Source organism: Thunnus albacares, chromosome 7, assembly GCF_914725855.1.
Source record: "Thunnus albacares chromosome 7, fThuAlb1.1, whole genome shotgun sequence".
Taxonomy (NCBI): Eukaryota; Metazoa; Chordata; class Actinopteri; order Scombriformes; family Scombridae; genus Thunnus; species Thunnus albacares.
The window spans coordinates 8,364,732-8,383,102 of NC_058112.1; the positions used below are offsets into that span (position 1 = coordinate 8,364,732).

At 40.8% G+C, this 18,371-nt stretch overlaps 4 protein-coding genes and 1 long non-coding RNA gene across 7 annotated transcripts in view; 3 read left to right on the forward strand and 2 right to left on the reverse strand.

Moving 5' to 3' along the window:
• LOC122985106 lies at positions 1-1,306 on the forward strand. The gene is made up of 2 exons (XM_044355507.1): positions 1-216; positions 529-1,306. The coding sequence occupies exons 1-2, from the start codon at positions 17-19 to the stop codon at positions 1,304-1,306; spliced, it is 978 nt and encodes a 325-aa protein (XP_044211442.1). The 5' UTR covers positions 1-16.
• LOC122985104 (G2/M phase-specific E3 ubiquitin-protein ligase-like) lies at positions 908-13,788 on the reverse strand. Of its 3 annotated transcripts, none has more exons than XM_044355504.1 (12): positions 13,542-13,788; positions 12,747-12,872; positions 11,615-11,877; positions 11,089-11,520; positions 10,870-10,917; positions 4,457-4,494; positions 4,143-4,254; positions 3,717-3,931; positions 3,337-3,604; positions 3,023-3,177; positions 2,134-2,372; positions 908-1,736 (listed from the first exon to the last, which is right to left on the reverse strand). In XM_044355504.1, exons 1-12 carry the CDS (start codon positions 13,738-13,740, stop codon positions 1,486-1,488), a joined length of 2,346 nt encoding a protein of 781 aa, XP_044211439.1. In that variant the 5' UTR covers positions 13,741-13,788; the 3' UTR covers positions 908-1,485. The 3 variants fall into 3 exon arrangements, with proteins under 3 accessions (XP_044211439.1, XP_044211438.1, XP_044211440.1); XM_044355503.1 differs by having other exon boundaries at positions 11,089-11,538; XM_044355505.1 differs by lacking the exons at positions 11,615-11,877; positions 13,542-13,788 and having other exon boundaries at positions 12,747-12,782.
• Positions 11,299-18,371, forward strand: part of LOC122985125 — a 20,001-nt gene continuing 12,928 nt past the window's right edge. Inside the window, exon 1 of the long non-coding RNA XR_006404026.1 lies at positions 11,299-11,380. This is a non-coding gene — a long non-coding RNA (uncharacterized LOC122985125). The remainder of the gene's footprint in view (positions 11,381-18,371) is intronic.
• On the reverse strand, positions 14,978-15,913 carry LOC122985119 (metallothionein A-like). The gene is made up of 3 exons (XM_044355520.1): positions 15,802-15,913; positions 15,617-15,682; positions 14,978-15,183 (listed from the first exon to the last, which is right to left on the reverse strand). Exons 1-3 carry the CDS (start codon positions 15,824-15,826, stop codon positions 15,092-15,094), a joined length of 183 nt encoding a protein of 60 aa, XP_044211455.1. The 5' UTR covers positions 15,827-15,913; the 3' UTR covers positions 14,978-15,091.
• Positions 16,785-17,660, forward strand: LOC122985116 (metallothionein A-like). Its single transcript, XM_044355516.1, has 3 exons — positions 16,785-16,840; positions 16,960-17,025; positions 17,453-17,660. The coding sequence occupies exons 1-3, from the start codon at positions 16,816-16,818 to the stop codon at positions 17,542-17,544; spliced, it is 183 nt and encodes a 60-aa protein (XP_044211451.1). The 5' UTR covers positions 16,785-16,815; the 3' UTR covers positions 17,545-17,660.

Here is an 18,371-nt window from a genome sequence, read left to right on the forward strand (position 1 = left end):
TCTTGAACCTTTTGTTATGAACTCCTTTCAGATGATGAGGGCGTACCTGCATGCTGAAGGGATTGTAGTACAGAGGAGAAGAGTTCGAGAGACCCTGAACCGCATTGATCCAGCTGCTGCAGCCCAGAGATGGAGCCAGACTGTGGCTAGGAGAACATACTATGTGCCGTTTCCAAATAGTTTGTGGCACATAGATGGCCATATGCGTCTCATTAGGTAATCAGGGGTCAGCTCTTGTATTTATATGCACTGGTGGGAGTCTTAGGAAGCCATATTGGGTGGGTGGTGCAGACTCACTTTCACTGTGTATGTGTTAAAGTTCAGGTTTTTACATAATATGACCTCTTCCAAATCCAGCCTTATTCTGTCTTTTGTCATCTTTCTTTTCCATTTTTTTAAGCAGTCTTTTTTTTCCTAATCAAAATATTTTTCTTAATTATGAATCTATTGATGCTAATGTAATAGAACAATCTAGAAGGGTTTACATGTATTGAAGACATCCATTATTCTATTTGAAATGCTTTACAGATGGGGGTTTGTGACGCATGCTGGTATTGATGGGAACTCCAGACTAATAACTTACATCAACTGCAGCACAGACAACACAGCTTTGACAGTGTTGACTTATTTTGTTCGTGCCACCTGTCTGTACGGGTTACCCTCCAGAGTGAGATCTGACCACGGAGGGGAGAACACTCTGGTTGCTCTTTTAATGAACCTTCTGCAGGGACAAGGACACACAAGGCACATTACAGGCCAGTCTGTACACAACCAACGTATTGAGCGACTTTGGAGAGATGTCTTCCAGCAGGTTGTGTACTACTTCTACATGCTTTTCTATTCGTTTGAAGATGAACAAATACTGAACCCCGAACATAACGCTCAAAAAATGGCACTACAAGTAGTGTATAAGCCAGAAATCCAAAAACGATTAGATTTATTTAGACACGCTTGGAACAACCATAGAGTCAGATCGGCTAACAACCGTACACCAACACAAATTTGGATGGAGGGCATGTTAACCAACAGTGAGCAGGAGTCAACAGCTCTGAACAACATCTTTGGAGATGACCCTTACAGCCAAGAAAATCTGGAAGCTGGCTTGGCGAGACACGGCATACAGCTCACCCAGTTACAAGCAAACACTGAAGACCTTGAACGAGTAAGGATTGTGTCACAACCACTCAATAACCTCAACTCTGAACAGCTGCAGGATCTTCAAAATGCAATGGATGGAACAACAGACTTAAAGGAGAGGTATCTGGTGTGTGCTAGAGAGATTCAAAACATTCTTCAAAGAACATAATACACTTAATGTGCAAACAGCAATACAAGTATAAACAAACACAAACCTTCAGACGTTACCAGGGGAAAAAACAACATAGTAAACACAGTTTATTCTTGTCAGATAGTGTAAACTGACTGGGAGCATCTGCTAATCAAATCTTCTCACGGTACTGTTACTGTAAAACTGCCTGACAGGGTCTACACCTTTCCAAATCCCAAAGACTCTCTTGTGGCCTGGAAAAGCATCCCATGCAGTTCGTCCTCCTGTGTGACGCCTCTTGGAAGGTACAAGCACATCATGCAGGTTGAGGCGTAGGGCAAACGGCGCTGGCCCGCTTCCTGTTCGTAGAAGTCGATGCTGGGCTTCCTGGGAAAGCCCAGGGCAGGAACTTCATCTGCTCCGGTGATGAAAATCAGAAGGTCTTCGAATCTTAGTTCAGTCACTTTGTCTGCCAGGGAAAAGGAAATCATAACATTTTAAACATTAATTTCTAAAGTCAAATATCTAGCATTACAAGATCGGGACTATATCTATTTCATGCCGCCATTTAATCAAAAATTTAGGGTATGTAAACACAACTGGTTTAGAGTACACTTTTGAGACAAAAGGTGCGTTTGATGACATCAAAACTTGCATGTGCCCCTTGTTCTAATGACTTTGGCTACAGTGGCATAAGACAATTAGCATTTCCCTAAATTGGTAAAACACTCCACAATAACCATCTGAGTATTTGCCTTCTGTCGCAGTATATTTAAAGTGGACCTTTTTATTTGTGTGGTGTGTAATTGAAATATTACAATTTCATAATTGGCGCTCAAAAATTTTCATAAAGGAATAAAACGTACCTTCAATCATGTTAAGAACCATCTCCCAGCTGTAGATAGTGTCCTCTTCTGCGTCGCGATGGTTGGTTCCTCTACTGCTGTAATTGTAACTGAAGATGGCCTTGAAGGCTGCCTTCGACAGAGGTTCCTGCATGTTGGTGAACAGAGGCAGAAAGGCAATCCAGTTCTCCGTGACCAGGTCCCACAGCTTTCCAAAAGCACTCATTCCCTCTGTGAACTGGCATATCATTTTGGCCGTCCTATAAACCGACAGAGATAAAACATGTACGTTACCGTGAAGAAGTTTGGAATCACTTGTATCTTTTTAAATTTAATTATGTATTTATTTTTGGAAAGACTGAATAACTGGAGGAAAAGTTATAATGATAGTGTTACAAAAAATTACTAATACTGTATGAAATCACTGTTTATTAATTCTAAGTTTGCAACGGCTCGCCGGTTTCAGCAGCTGTGACCAGGACAGAAAGAGAAGGAAATCCTCAAAAGGATTAGTACATCTGTCTCTAGTATAATTAACAAGAAACAATTTCCCAGCTGATTCTCAGCTGGCAGCTTCTCTCTCTGCCCTGGTAATTTGTAATGTTATCATTATTATTTTTGATCAATTTGATGCTACAATGGGGAATAAAATTATCAACCTCTGTCCCAAACAAACTAATCAATACATAAACCTTTCTCAGTGATTCCAAACTTCCTTTACGATACAAAAGTATGTCTACATTTGTAAACAAAATCAAATACTTAATAAACACAGATTCTGTTTGATATATTCCATATTTACGTTACCGGGAAATAATGTTGCGGCATCCAGCAAATTAATGTTTTTATATTGACAGTGTTTTTTATTAGTTACAACTGTAAAGCTTATTTCATTTGTATATGTGTTTACCTGAGAAAAAAGTAGTGCTTCACCACATATGCATAGATTTTTGGTATGTCTTCAACTGTGGCACTAAATATGCCTGGGACTCCGCACTCTGCAATCCAGTCCCCCAAGTCTTGCTGGAGTGCAGTCAGGTCTCCAGCAGTCTTGCACTGTAGGATCTTAAGAGAGAAGTCTGAGTGAAGACAATGTAGCTGTAAGAGTCCCAGATTGATTATTTCTCCTGCTCAGATTTATGCTTTTGTCAAATTTGACCACAAGTTTAACAAGTTTGTTTGTTTAAAATCCAAATAAATATTAACATGGCAATTATTGAGCACCGTTTTGACTTTGCTTTGCACATCTGGGTCAGGCAGCACCTGCCAGTCAAACTGCTCCAGTTGCGGCTCCTGGCCACACATCAGCTGGAAGAGGCTGGGATCCAAGGCTTTGATACACGGACCTCCATGTGCAATCGACCAAGCGATAAGGTTGCCGCCTTTAAAATATTTACGCTGGTCTAATGCTGCTTGATCATAACTAAGAAAGACCTGGCCAGCCTTTCCCTCGAAAATGCCAAGAGAGGTCTGTACCTCTATCATCAAGAGTCTAAAATAAACAGAAAATAGAAATACAACAGTTTGTATTACTTTGCACTTCAGCTGAAAACATGCACAAATTTGTTATAAAACCTTTAATAAATTACTTGAGGTATTCAGACCTGAAAAACTCTCGCTGTGGTCCCCCCATATCATCTGCATCTTCTCCTACAAACTCAATGAGTGGTGAATGGGTCCAACAGAAAGAGGCTCTGGAGATTGCTTTAATAGTGCTCTCCAGAAGCTTTTTCCTCCTGATACAAATGGTGGATACCAGGCCCTCAGAAAGGTGATGCTCTTGAAAAGTGCTCAAAATGACAGCAAGATCAATTTCTTCCTAAAATATATAAAGCACATATGACGTACATCAGCAATGATTGACAAAAATGGTTGGCCACTTCCGGGACAGGTGATCTTAGAAATTTGTTTAAAAAGTGGCAATATCCAATTCTTTAAATTTTGAGTATGTGAAATGCATAGTCATTAAAAATTCTTGAACAAAATATTCTACCAGTTTTCTGTAGTGAAAAAAAAAAAAAAAAACCTACCGAAGGAGGACTGTCGGTTTCAAAAGTAACTGCGATAATGTCGTCCTCGTCCCCGTCCCCATCCCCATCCTCATCCTCAGAATGATCAATGTCAAAGTCACTGACAGGACTCCTAAAAAAAAATCAGATTTCTTTCTTTTTAACTGCCAGTATTACATACTCTGGCCTTTCAAAAACTAATTTCAAAGTCATTTTAAACCACTGGTGTATTCTGATATTCTCTCTAAAATCTATTGAATAGATGAGTATTGAGACTGTTAATGTGTATAAAATGCAGTGTCACATGTTTCCGTTTTTTTAAACATATAAAATACCTGTTTGGTGGTTCCACACGTGATCTTCTGTAGAAGACCTTGAAAGTACAAATGTTGCATGAAATGATGGTGTCTCAATATATTCTATATTTTTAAAAACATACTTAATACTACTTATTACAATAATAGTGAACTATCGTTGTAATGGCAATTTTCATTTTTTGATGTCCTTTCTTTTCCTGTTTTTCCAGTTTGCCATTACTACACAGGTAGGTTAAGTTAGGAGTGATCTTACGCAGATTCAAGAACAGATTTTCCAGTCCGTTGGCTGCCGTTTAGTTGGTTGTTTTATTGAAGTCTTTGTACATGTCATGAACATACCGGGTTTCTATCCTGCCAGCTGTAGTGTGCGTCTGTTCCCGATCTGTGAAGAACTGTATGTGCTCCACCTGCCTGTGCCTTCCGTTTCCTGTCACCTATGCCCCTAAATATACAACCCTGTGCATCTCATGACCGCCACCCAGTGTCCAAAATAATACTGCAAGTTATAACTAAACAAATGACATGCCAACAATCAACATAAATGGCTCCTACATACCGGCCCCTAATTGTTTTAAGTATATAACAAACAATTACCAATAAATAAAAAAGGTGCCATATCCATTATACATTACATATACAATTTTTCAAAAAATGCATGTACTATGTGTTGGCATTTCTTCTTTACTGATTCTTCAATCTTCTTTTTTTTTTTTCCTTTTTTTTCTTGCCGTTTAGGTCTCGGCTTCTTGGAGCAGACATATCTTTGTTATTGGTCTTTCCAAGATGCTGCTCTTAGTCTGGAGTCGAACTGTGCGCACAAGTCCTTGTGCATCTGGTTTAGTTTCCAGTATTCTGCCCATTAGCCATGAGCCTCGTGGTGCAGTAGAATCAACCACCACAACAATGTCACCTGGAGCAAAGCTTCTTTTTACCTTTGACCACCGTTGTCGTTCTTGGATAAGAGGTAAGTATTCCTGTGTCCACCGTTTCCAAAAGAGATCTGCCATGTATTGCACTTGTCTCCATCTGCGTTTGATGTACAAGTCTTCTTTTACAAAGAGTCCAGGTGGTAGTATTGGCTTAGGCTTCAACAGAAGAAGATGGTTTGGTGTGAGTGCTTCCAGATCCATTGGATCATTAGCAGAGATTGCAGATTCCAAGTGAGGTTTTGGCCATTCTCTGTCTGGCTTACAGAGAAAATCTGGTCCCTGGATCCATCTTTTGTAGCTCAAGAAGCGGTCTGCTGTTAGTCCTCTTGAGGCTTCATCTGCAGGATTTTCCTTTGTGTTAACATATCTCCATTGTGATACATCAGTAGCATCCCTTATAAAAGAGGTCCTGTTTGCTACAAATGTTTGGAAATGCTGGGTTTCGTTGTTGATGTATTTAAGCACCGTTGTGCTATCGGTCCAGAAGATGGATTTGTCCAGTTGAAGCTGTAATTCCTTTCGCAGCATTGTGTCAACTTTGACAGCTAGGACTGCAGCTGTGAGCTCCATTCGGGGAATCGTTATTTGTTTCAATGGTGCCACTCTGGATTTTCCTATTATGAATGCAACATGTGCTTCTCTGTTATAGTTTTCCAGTCTTATATATGAGGCAGCACCATAGCCACTTTCACTGGCGTCTGAAAAGTGGTGTAGCTGTGCAAATCTGATTTGACCAAAGTTTGTGGGCTTCATGCATCGGTCTACTTTAAACTCTGCCATCTTGTTAAGGTCTGCTAGCCATCCTGTCCACAGATGCAAGAAGGTTTGGGGTATGTTTTCATCCCATCCAAGTTTTCTCTTACAGAGCTCCTGCATAATCAGTTTGGCTGGCAGAGTAAATGGTGCTACAAATCCTAAAGGGTCGTATATAGAGCTGACTATGGACAAGATGCCACGTCTGGTGTATGGTCGTTCCTGTGCAGCAATTTTGAACTTGAAGACATCTGTTTCAACACACCAGTGCAATCCCAGGGCTCTTTCCATTGGCAGATTGTCTTTGTCCAAGTCCAACTCCTTAGTCTCTTTGGTTCGGTTTTCTTGGGGAATGGATGCCAATACAGCACGGCTGTTGCTGATCCACTTTGACAGCATGAATCCTCCCATTTTGCAGAGAGCAGTCAGGTCTCTTACCATTTGAACTGCTTCCTGTTCCGAAGGCAGGGATTTCAAACAATCATCTACATAGAAGTTGTTCTTTACTGTGTTTGTTACCTCTGATGGAAAGTGACCTTTGTTGTCATCAGCAGTCTTCCTTAATGCAAAGTTTGCACAACTTGGTGACGACACAGCTCCAAAGAGATGTACTTTCATTCGGTATTCAACAAGATCTTGCTGCACATCACCATCGGGCCACCACAGGAATCGCAGATAGTCAACATGCTTTTCTGATACTCTGACTTGATGAAACATTGCTTTGATGTCAGCCATCAAAGCAACCGGCTCTTGTCTGAATCTAATGAGAACTCCAATGAGTGAGTTGGTAAGGTCTGGACCCTGCAGCAATTGGCAGTTAAGTGATGTTCCTTTAAAGACTGCACCACAGTCAAACACTACCCTTAAGGTTCCTTTCTTTGAGTGATACACTCCGTGATGTGGAATGTACCAGAGTTCTCCATCGCTTCGATTCAGCTGGTCGACTGGTACCACCTCAGCATAACCATTGACAATCATTTCTGTGAGGAAAGATGTATATTCATCATGAAATTTCTTATTCTTGACAAACTTGCGTTTCAGGCTCTGGATGCGCTGCACTGCAATGCAACGGTTATTTGGCATGCTGGGCTTTTCTTGTGTGAAAGGTAAATCTAGGCAGTAGTGTCCATCTGTCACTTTTGCTGAGCGATTCACAATGTCCAAGAATTTTACATCTTCCCTAGACATTTCCTCTGTTTCCTTGCTGGTTCCTTCACTGAAGTCATGATTGTACTGTTTGACCAGTAGCTCCTCCAAGTTTACAATGGATATTCGATTGACAGCAGCAGCAGGGCAGCCACTTTCATCCCTTATGCTTTTGTCTCCTCTCAGGGGACCATAGATGACCCACCCCAGTAGGGTCCTCACAGCATATGGTCCATCCCCTTGGCTGTTGACCAGCTCCCAAGGTTCCAATACCTTTGAAGCATTTGTCCCGATGAGTAGGTCAATGCCAGAGTCTATTTTATGAATCTTGATATCCTTCAAGTAAGGCCATTGTGTCAGATCTTCTTGTCTGGGAATGTTGAGCTGGGAAACAGGCATGGTTTTATGTGTGAACACATCAGATATTTGAATGAAATAGTCTTTGTCCAGACTAGATATTTCCAAACCTGAGATATGATGACTGGTCACAGGCTTCACTTGGTTCATGGTACGTAAAAGAATATTGGTCCTTTGCCCTGTTATGTTCAGCCTTCTCATCAAGCTTTCTGTGCAAAAGGTAGATGTACTTCCATGGTCCAAAAATGCATATGTTTGCAACACTGTGTCCCCCTTTTGGCTCTTTACTTGTACTGGTACAATGGAAAAGGTACAGTTTTCATCACCGGCCCCAATATGCCCACATGTATGAGGTGAGAGAACAGCATTACTCCCAGTTGCTTTTTCACTCTGTTCTGTATGTTCTGTTTTTTTTCCTTTGTCCTTTTGTTCAATGTGAAGTATTTCAGGATGATTTTGGTTGCACACATCACAAGTCAAACAACTCTTGCAGTCTTTGCTCATGTGTCCTATTTTTAAACATCCAAAACAGACTCCCTTCTCCTTTAAGAAGTCCATTTTTTCTCTGTGCATCTTCTTCCTGATCTGTGGACACCGCCCCAATGTGTGACCACTCTTGTTGCAGAACAAACAAAAACTTTGAGAATTGGTAGTAGGTACATTTCCTTTCATTCCATTTGTTGTCAAATTTTCTTGTACTGATGGTTTTACCGGTGTTACAGCTGTTGCAAAACTGCTTCCTCTAGGTCTTGACTTTTCTCTTGTTTTAGTAGAGCCTTTGACAGTTGCAGCTGGCTTAGCATCCTGAATGTTTCCAAAAAGTGGATCTGATAGTATCTTCACTTGTCTCTCTATGAAGTCTACCAGGTCAGAAAATCTAGCTCGATGTCCACGCTGCTCCTGTAACTGACATGCTCTACTTCTCCACTTGTCTCTGAGCCTGTAAGGTAGTTTCAGAAGGATGGTCTTCATACTGGAAGCAACATTCATTTCCTCCATATAGGTGAGATGTTCCATTGCAATGCAACAACCTCTAAGGAACAGTGAGAATGCCTGCAATGCTTCCACATCCTCTGATTTGATCACTGACCAGGCAAATGCTTTGTCCATATATGCAGTGGTAATCTTATGTTCATTACCAAAATGTTCTTTGAGCAGATCTTTTGCTCTTTGATAGCCCTGGGCTGGGGGCAGATGTTGACAGCTGCGGACTAAGTCTTTTGGAAGCCCTCTTGTATATTGCTCTAGGAAATGCAAGCAGTCACTGTAGTCATCACACTTTTTTTCAACTCCTCTCTCAAATGCCCTGCGGAAAACTTCGTACTGTAAAGGATCACCATCATAAACAGGAATGACTCTTGGTGGTAAAGTAGAAGAGAGACTTTGTTGAGCCAGGAGAGCAGTGATGTCATTTTGCCTCTGTATTAGGTTACACATATCAACTTGATTGCCATCATTCAATACAGGGGGTGTAGTGCGAACATACCCCTGCATACGACTCTGTACATTTTGCCTTTGAGGAGAATATTGTATTAGATGGGTTGTATCATGAGGTCGAACAGATGGTCCGTGAGCTGTTTCTTTTGGTCTAACAACCTGTTGCTGGGAAGAAGAGTTAGTTTCTATCAACACATTCTGTCTTTGCTGCACTTGATCTGGTAAATATTCATTTGCGTGTGGATTTAATTTAGCTGATGTTTCATTTTGAGCAGTTCCTTTTCTCAAATAAGAGTTCATCCCATCAGAAACTCTAGAGCTGCTTCTTGATCCCAGAGCCTCAAGTATGTTGATTTTTGCATTGGTTGCTGCCAGTTCAGTTTCTAGTTCCAGTTGCTCTTTCTTTCTTTTCAATTGTTCTTCTTGTGCCTCAAGCTCATGTTTTTTCTTCAGGGCAGCAACACGTTCCATGAGAGCAGCCTTTTCTGCCTGAGCTTTAATGCGAGCAGAGGATGTTGAAGATGCACGTGATGAAGAACTGGATTTGTGCTTTGATTTAGGTTTTGAGGCATTTGAAACGCTGTCATCAGGTCCAATGTCATCTGAATTTACTACACTTTGTAGTATGACACTTTCAGTAACGGAGTGTGCAATTTGCTGTCCAGCCTCAGGTAACCACACCTTTACATTTTGTATACACCCTTTAAAGATTTCCATTTTTCGTTGAAACCACTGATTTTGCTTTTCAAGTTCATCTTCAGGCAGTGGTAAATTCACCAGTGATTCATGGTTTTCCTTGGCTTCATCACAGAGCTTGATTAATTGAAACAAATTAGATTGTACTTCTCTTGCATTTTCCTTTGATTTCATGAGCTCTTTCAGCATTTCCATCAACTTGTTAGCTTGTTTACATTTCCTGTTTCTTGTCTTCTGACAATTTGCAATGAACAATTCCAAGCCTTTGGCAGTGTGTTTGATAACTCTTTTTTCCTTTTCAACATCGTCATCTTGTGACTGAGCATCAGACTTAACAACAGACATATTTGTTCACTGTCCCTTTAAGACTTGTTGACGAAAGCAGTATGCTGCCGGCACAATGTTTCAAACAGCTGATCGATGTGCGATCGTAGCTTTCAGTCTTCAGTCCACCAATTCCATTATAATAGCCGTCTTCCAATACGGCTTCGCATATAGCTTCTCCAATAAAGCTTAATGCTTGCATGTACTCACTCAGTTTGCGGTTTTCAATCACCGTCAGGTAAGCGCAGGTGACGAAGATGTCCACCTGGTTTGGAAATGGCGGCGTCCTCTTTGTTGTTCCGCGTGACAATGCTCAGTCCGTCTGAATGACTCACGAGCTCCAATTTCACTCGAAGAGCGAGTTCTTACTTAGGTGTAATGGCAATTTTCATTTTTTGATGTCCTTTCTTTTCCTGTTTTTCCAGTTTGCCATTACTACACAGGTAGGTTAAGTTAGGAGTGATCTTACGCAGATTCAAGAACAGATTTTCCAGTCCGTTGGCTGCCGTTTAGTTGGTTGTTTTATTGAAGTCTTTGTACATGTCATGAACATACCGGGTTTCTATCCTGCCAGCTGTAGTGTGCGTCTGTTCCCGATCTGTGAAGAACTGTATGTGCTCCACCTGCCTGTGCCTTCCGTTTCCTGTCACCTATGCCCCTAAATATACAACCCTGTGCATCTCATGACCGCCACCCAGTGTCCAAAATAATACTGCAAGTTATAACTAAACAAATGACATGCCAACAATCAACATAAATGGCTCCTACAATCGTCATGTAAAGATTTACCTCTGGGGTCCCAGCATTCAGCCACTGTGCAGGATCCAAACTTGCCTCCTGTTGATTAACAAGACTTACCATTAACATCCAACTATTTTACTGAGGTTAGCTTTAAAAACAGAAAAGATGACTTTTTAACTACGATTATTAAACATTAATATTTCTATTTACTTCAATCTGAGTGATCAAAAGTACATACAGAATGTATTATTGTTTTTCATAACTTACGAGTGATGGGTTCAAGTCTGTCCTTGGTGAGCTTCCATCAGTGTCCATAGTTGAAGAGAGGGACATGGTGTTAAGGGGAGGGGACTGGTAACTTACATGAGAATTACTATTAGATGTGACCAATGACATGTCCATAGGTGCTGTAGGAGCAGGGTGTGTGACATGTGGGACAGCGGTTGAGGCCGGCGGTCTGGCGGCTGATGGTGCGAGGGACTGGGATGGACTTACATGAATGGCTGGGGGGGCAGTGTATGAGGCTGCAGGTGTGATGGCAGTGGGTGAGGCTGCAGGTGTGATGGCTGTCAATGAAGCAGTGGGTGTGGCCATCAGCGGTGTGGCTGATGGAGAAGCAGGTAGAGACTGTGAAACTGTCTCAGGTCCAGCTGGTGGAGATGTTTCTGGTAGGGTATGAGTCCTCTCAGGTCCTGAGGTCTTGATGGACAAAACAAACTGCCTGATTAGTAATTAATATCAATCTACGCATATTCAAAAGGAGTGTTGGTTCAAAACAACAATAAAAACTCACCTCTAATGGCAGTATAATATTTGTCTGGGGAATAATATAAACCCTGCTTCTGCCAGCTGCTGTCTTCAGCTCATTCAGAGTATTTGCCTGAATTTTAGTCAGAACCCTGGACTTATCAGCTCTTGCGAGATGAAATCCAATTACATTTAGGCTAACGGTGGGAAAGCTTTGGCAGATGTAATTATTAAACTCTGGAAGAGTCCAAGAGAGTGGGACGTAACTTCTATGTGAGACTGTCCCTGGCAAATCATGACTTGGGATCCCTGGAAAATAATTAAAGAGAAAATTGTCAATATACTGACTCAATAATTGTCTAATTTGAATCACTGACTTAGATTCAAAGCCTTATTGTTTCTTTATAGGCTGTGAACAACATACTTTGCTGTGTTTGTTATATTTGGAGCACAATTTCAATTCAATTTATTTATAAAGTGCCAAATCAGAACAAAAGTTATCTCAGGGCTCTTTCCACATAGCGAAGGTCTAGACTGAACTCTTTAATTTACAGAGACCCAACATTCCCCCATGAGCAGCACTTGGCGACAGCAGCAAGGAAAAACTCCCCTTTAACAGGAAGAAACCTCAAGCAGAACCGGACTCTAGGTGGACGCCATCTGTCAATATTTGAGCTATATGCACACGGGCTACATAGTGATAAACATCGGTTTGTGGATGTTTAGGGTATTTGCTTGACAAAATGAATCAGGGCAAGTCCTGCTCAGTACACGTGTAAGATAAATGGGATTAGAATAAAATCATGTGACTTTGCAGTATTTGTGGTCCAAGTGATTATCCTGCCCTATTATGAATTTGACACACCAAATAAATGGCATTCAAAGATGACAGACTGCAATTAATAATATTTAATGTATGTGGGCTGATGTTAAATGAAGCCAAAATTACATAATGATATGAATTTTGATGCAGTTCAGTCTTGTTGCCAAAAGTGGAGCATGATGGTTGTCTTTTATTGTTTTCCACATTGCACACTGGTCACACAAATATAAATAAACTTCCTATCCAACACTTGCAAATATACAGTAATGTTGATGGATGTGCATTTTCTGTGTAAATAAATACCAAAAACTCAGGTGCACGCTCACATTCAAAACCAATACAGTGTGTACATTACCTAAGCCTATTCTGGTGAGTTTACTGCATTCTTTACAAGGTGGAAGGACAACTTGATGAGCATTTGGCAACAGGAACAGCTTTACTCTCCAAACTCCACTTGTCCTATTTGCAGGTGCAGGTGTTTCTGTACAAAAACAGAATATTGCATATTGTTAAACATTACATTTAAATTGTTTGATTTTGTGTCATTTTCATATCAGTATTTAATGGTTAATAATACCGCATCCACATGCTCATATTACCCCAGCCTGGGGTAGTTGTGCCAAAGAACTAACTTTTTTTGATGGCTCATTGTTCTAAAACCACAATAATTAGACAACTTGTTTTAATTTCCATGGGTACACAACAACCTGAGCTATATATAGTAACTATTATTTGAAACAAATACACTTTTATTTAGCAGTAAAATAATCAAATGTAAAAGCTGGCTCATGTTACCCCGTTCTCCCCTACTGCAGAAAAGGCATATTCTAAAAAACATTCTTGTTTTAATATTGTCATGATAATATGTGATTAACATTCTTCCAGTAACAGGATCAATATACTTATCCCGCCACACTGAGTTTTCTCCTACTTTCTTTAGGCTAACGTTACACATCAGCCAGAAACCAGCCGTACCTGGTGAACTGTTCAGGCCGGATCCGGCATGAATTGCAAAACGCCACACATGATGAATTTGTAAACCATTCGCGAGTTAGCAGCGACAGTGAAAGGGGCAATTTTGCCTCAGTAGACGGTTTTTAACATTAATGCTAATACTCGTTTAAGAAGGCCGGGTAACAGTTAGGCCTACCTGTCATCGGACCTGCTCTTCTTCGCCGCCGAAATGTGTTTCTTGTGGCTGTCAGCATGTTGTCTTCATCCCTCTGCGATGCCAGTTCCCGTCTTGCTACATTACGCGCATTCCAAACGCGATCAATAACATTATTAAAGCCACTTTCTGCAGCAGCTTCATGTGAAGTTTGGCTCATATCTCCAGAAGCGCCGGCCATTAACGTTACGTCCAGATGTTTGCTGCCACCTTCTGGTTATATTTGACCGTGTAAAAAGCGAGCAGAAGCCCGTCAGTGTTTATGACTGTGCTATTATATGGATCTTTCTGAACAATGAAGTCGAGATTACGAATTAAGTGCTGCATCATGATTGATTATTTAATGTGGTAATCAACATTATCTATCTATCTATCTATCTATCTATCTAAGATAGAGGTAAAAGATTAAATTGATTTACTTGTATGTCTGGATGTGAAAAAATGTTAGATTTCAAAGACAGACTATTGTTTTATTTCACACAAATGCTGAAATAATTCATCAAAAATTGTAATTAACATACTAAATATCATTTTAAAAATGATAATCATGAAATAGGAACAGACTTTTTACAATAAATTGTATATTTGCAAATTTTCTACACATAAAAACATTAATGTTACATTCACTTTGGTCTTCATGTTGTTGTACATTTCATCTACCAAAACGCATTCAATTTATTGCCATTTCATGTTAATACAAAATAAACTAAATTAACAGGCTTCCTGAAATGAGTGCTGCTAAAACTCAAGTTACTATACAGAGCGGGCACTTTAAGAGGTCCAGCACACAGTTTCTACACTGACCAATCAAAATCTTTGTACCGCCTGCTTCATTTGCATGCAGTCCACTAGTAGCCCTGTTTCCATGTTACTAGTACTACTAGTGAAGCTCAAAATGTTTAGTAGTAGTACTAGTGGACATTTGGGCTCTTACTAGTAGTACTAGTAAGAGCCCAAATGTCCACTAGTGGAGTGTTTTTGACCTCACTAGCACTACTAGTATGAGCCAAAATATTTACTACCACTAGTAAGCACCAAAAATGCTGACTAGTAGTGCATTTTTGAACTTAGTACTACTAGTAAGTGCCCAAAAAAAAAAAAATTAACTAGAACAAATTTCTTTTGACTAGTAAGACTTTGTGCCGAACATGTTGGAAATTTTTTGTACATGTTGACACTTTCCTTTAACTAGTTGAGCTTTTCGCTGCACTATGGAAAGCCCTTGACTTGAACTGAATCATTATGTTCATCAGTAACACCTGTTCTTTACTTACTATGATAGCAAGGTCTATTCTTACCAATGACTTATTGATTCATCTCTGTACACTGCCTGCACATTATGACCTTTGTTAGATGCAGCACATGACAGTCAGCTTGTTATCCATTAACCTGAATTATTGCCAAAACAGCATGACATATCTGCGTCAAACAAGTTTATTTCAACATTGAAAGACATTCTTAATCATTGCAGCTGCACAGTCGTTCACACAGGCTCCATCACATGGACAGAGAAGGCTGACGACGTGGACCCATCACTGACAGCAACTGGTGTCACATGTCTTTCCTTTGCACACGCAACCAGAGGCGCACTTGCTACAGTCGGATGGGCAGCATGAGCAGCAGCCTGCATTAAGAAAAAAGTGTTACTGACAACCCTATGATCATTGATCTGTTGCAACAAAAAGCAGCCAAGGCCACCCTTTAATTCCAGGACAAGGATATTACACAAGTCAAAGCATCTTGAGCTAAACATTAAGAAGTTTGGGGTGGAATGAAGTGACCTTCTGTGATGCAGCCAATTAAAGCCACCTGGTTTCCTACATCTTGAGTAAAGAGGCAATTTTAGACAAGGCAGCATTAATTCAGCATGCCAGATATGAAACGGCAAGAAGTCAGTCTTAAAAGAAAACATAAGAATCCTACTTGGTGGCTTGGGTTTAGATTTTTTAAAGAGAAGGCTACTAGTAAAATGTATTTCATCAACAGTCACCTTGACTGGATTCAAAATGAAGACACCTGTGAGTTAGATGTATGTGTAAAGATGTGATTTGACTTACTCTTTTTGCAAGAGGTGCAGGAGCAGTTTGTGCAAGTGCAGGATACTCCGCAGTTGCAGGTTCCAGCTGAAAGTAAGAACACAAGACATGTCAGCTTTAGGAATTCATTTGTGTATGACAGCAAGTCCTATAAAGTAATACCAGACGAAATATTAAGACCAACGAAATCCTTAAATAAAACTTACTCTTGGAGCATTCGCAAGGGTTCATTTTTCAGTGAGTGTAGTTCTCTTCTTTAGAGAGTGCTGCGTTTGTGCTTCTTCCCGTTGGAAGTGGTGGTATGAGTGTCAGAGAAGGGGCGGCTGTTTTATAGCATCCCGGTAACAACAAGACCGGGTGCAAAAAGCGTCTGTCACGCTGCATGCAGGCACGTAATTGACCATTACAAAGAGGTTTGTGCACACGGCTCAACTACGCAGCTGATTCCCAAAAGACGCGTCGGCGTGTTGTTTGTAAATTACATTCAGGTATGCGTTTTCGTCCTGCTCCACGTTGCAGGACTTGTGCGCATGTTTGGCCGCGTCGATCACCCTGGCTCGGTCCCGGGGCCTCATCGGCAGCTTCTCCAGCTGGCAGTCCAGCACCAGAACCGTCTGGTTACTCTACCGATTCCGATTACAAAAGACATTCTTAATCATTGCAGCTGCAATCAAATACACAGTCGTTCACACATGCTCAACTAGTACGGCTTTTGTCCGAACTAGTTGGCCAAAAGTGTCACTAGTTGCTGAAAAAGTAACTAGTACGAGTTTTTGTTCAACTAGTACGGCAAAGTTGCGAACTAGTTCGACAAAATGTCCAACTTTTGCTGCCAAAGTCTGAACTAGTAGAGGACACTTAAGTTTGATATCAAGGATATCTAAGAGATGCCCAAAGGGCTTTCCATACGCGGCCAAACATGCGCACAAGTTCTGCAACGTGGAGCAGGACGAAAACGCGTACCTGAATGTAATTTACAAACAACACGCCGACGCGTCTTTTGGGAATCAGCTGCGTAGTTGAGTCGTGTGTACAAACCTCTTTGTAATGGTCAATTACGTGCCTGCGTGCAGCGTGACAGACGCTTTTTGCACCCGGTCTTGTTGTTACCGGGATGCTATAAAAGAGCCGCCCCTTCTCTGACACTCATACCACCATTTCCAACGGGAAGAAGCACAAACGCAGCACTCTCTAAAGAAGAGAACTACACTCACTGAGAAATGGACCCTTGCGAATGCTCCAAGAGTAAGTTTTATTTAAGGATTTCATTAGTCTTAATATTTCGTCTGGTATTACTTTATAGGACTTGCTGTCATACACAAATGAATTCCTAAAGCTGACATGTCTTGTGTTCTTACTTTCAGCTGGAACCTGCAACTGCGGAGTATCCTGCACTTGCACAAACTGCTCCTGCACCTCTTGCAAAAAGAGTAAGTCAAATCACATCTTTACACATACATCTAACTCACAGGTGTCTTCATTTTGAATCCAGTCAAGGTGACTGTTGATGAAATACATTTTACTAGTAGCCTTTTTAAAAAAATCTAAACCCAAGCCACCAAGTAGGATTCTTATGTTTTCTTTTAAGACTGACTTCTTGCCGTTTCATATCTGGCATGCTGAAATAATGCTGCCTTGTCTAAAATTGCCTCTTTACTCAAGATGTAGGAAACCAGGTGGCTTTACCATCACAGAAGGTCACTTCATTCCACCCCAAACCTCTTAATGTTTAGCTCAAGATGCTTTGACTTGTGTAATATCCTTGTCCTGGAATTAAAGGGTGGCCTTGGCTGCTTTTTGTTGCAACAGATTAATGATCATAGGGTTGTCAGTAACACTTATTTTTTCTTAATGCAGGCTGCTGCTCATGCTGCCCATCCGACTGTAGCAAGTGCGCCTCTGGCTGCGTGTGCAAAGGAAAGACATGTGACACCAGTTGCTGTCAGTGATGGGTCCGCGTCGTCAGCCTTCTCTGTCCATGTGATGGAGCCTGTGTGAACGACTGTGCAGCTGCAATGATTAAGAATGTCTTTCAATGTTGAAATAAACTTCTTTCCTTGATGCAGATATCTGTCATGCTGTTTTGGCAATAATTCAGGTTAATGGATAACAAGCTGACTATCATGTACTGCATCTAACAAAGGTCATAATGTGCAGGCAGTGTACAGAGATGAATCAATAAGTCATTGGTAAGAATAGACCTTGCTATCATAGTAAGAAAAGAACAGGTGTTATTGATGAACATAATGATTCAGTTCAAGTCCTCCCCCACCCTTAGTGTATGACAATCAGCATGCATAATATACAAGGACCCTGCAACTGAAGTGACTTAAGTTTATTAAAAAAAAAAAAAAAATCTGACGAGTCAAAGAGGGAAAAAAGCTTATTGGTGTCATCAGGTAGACTGGGCTCAGACCCACAGTTTGAGAATGTTGTGTGGTTTGCAGGACCTACATAGGCTTATTCCCTTAAATCAAGCCAGGCAGTTTTGATTTGTTAGAGCAGGAAAAACTGTAAAATGTGATCATGTTTTGGTTTAGACTTCCGGTTCAAGTCGTTAAAGGTTTGTCCAGAAAGTGAAGGCATGTATAGACCAAAGACTGATTTTACATTCTTGAGCACTATAATTTGTATAGCCCAATATCGCGAATTTGCCTCATGGGGTTTTATAGTCTGTACAGTGATTTAAATAAGGGAACAACTCCCTAAAACCCCCTTTTAAACCTCAGGAAGAGCAGCAGAGCAGGGATCCTTCTCCCAGGACGGACAGATGTGC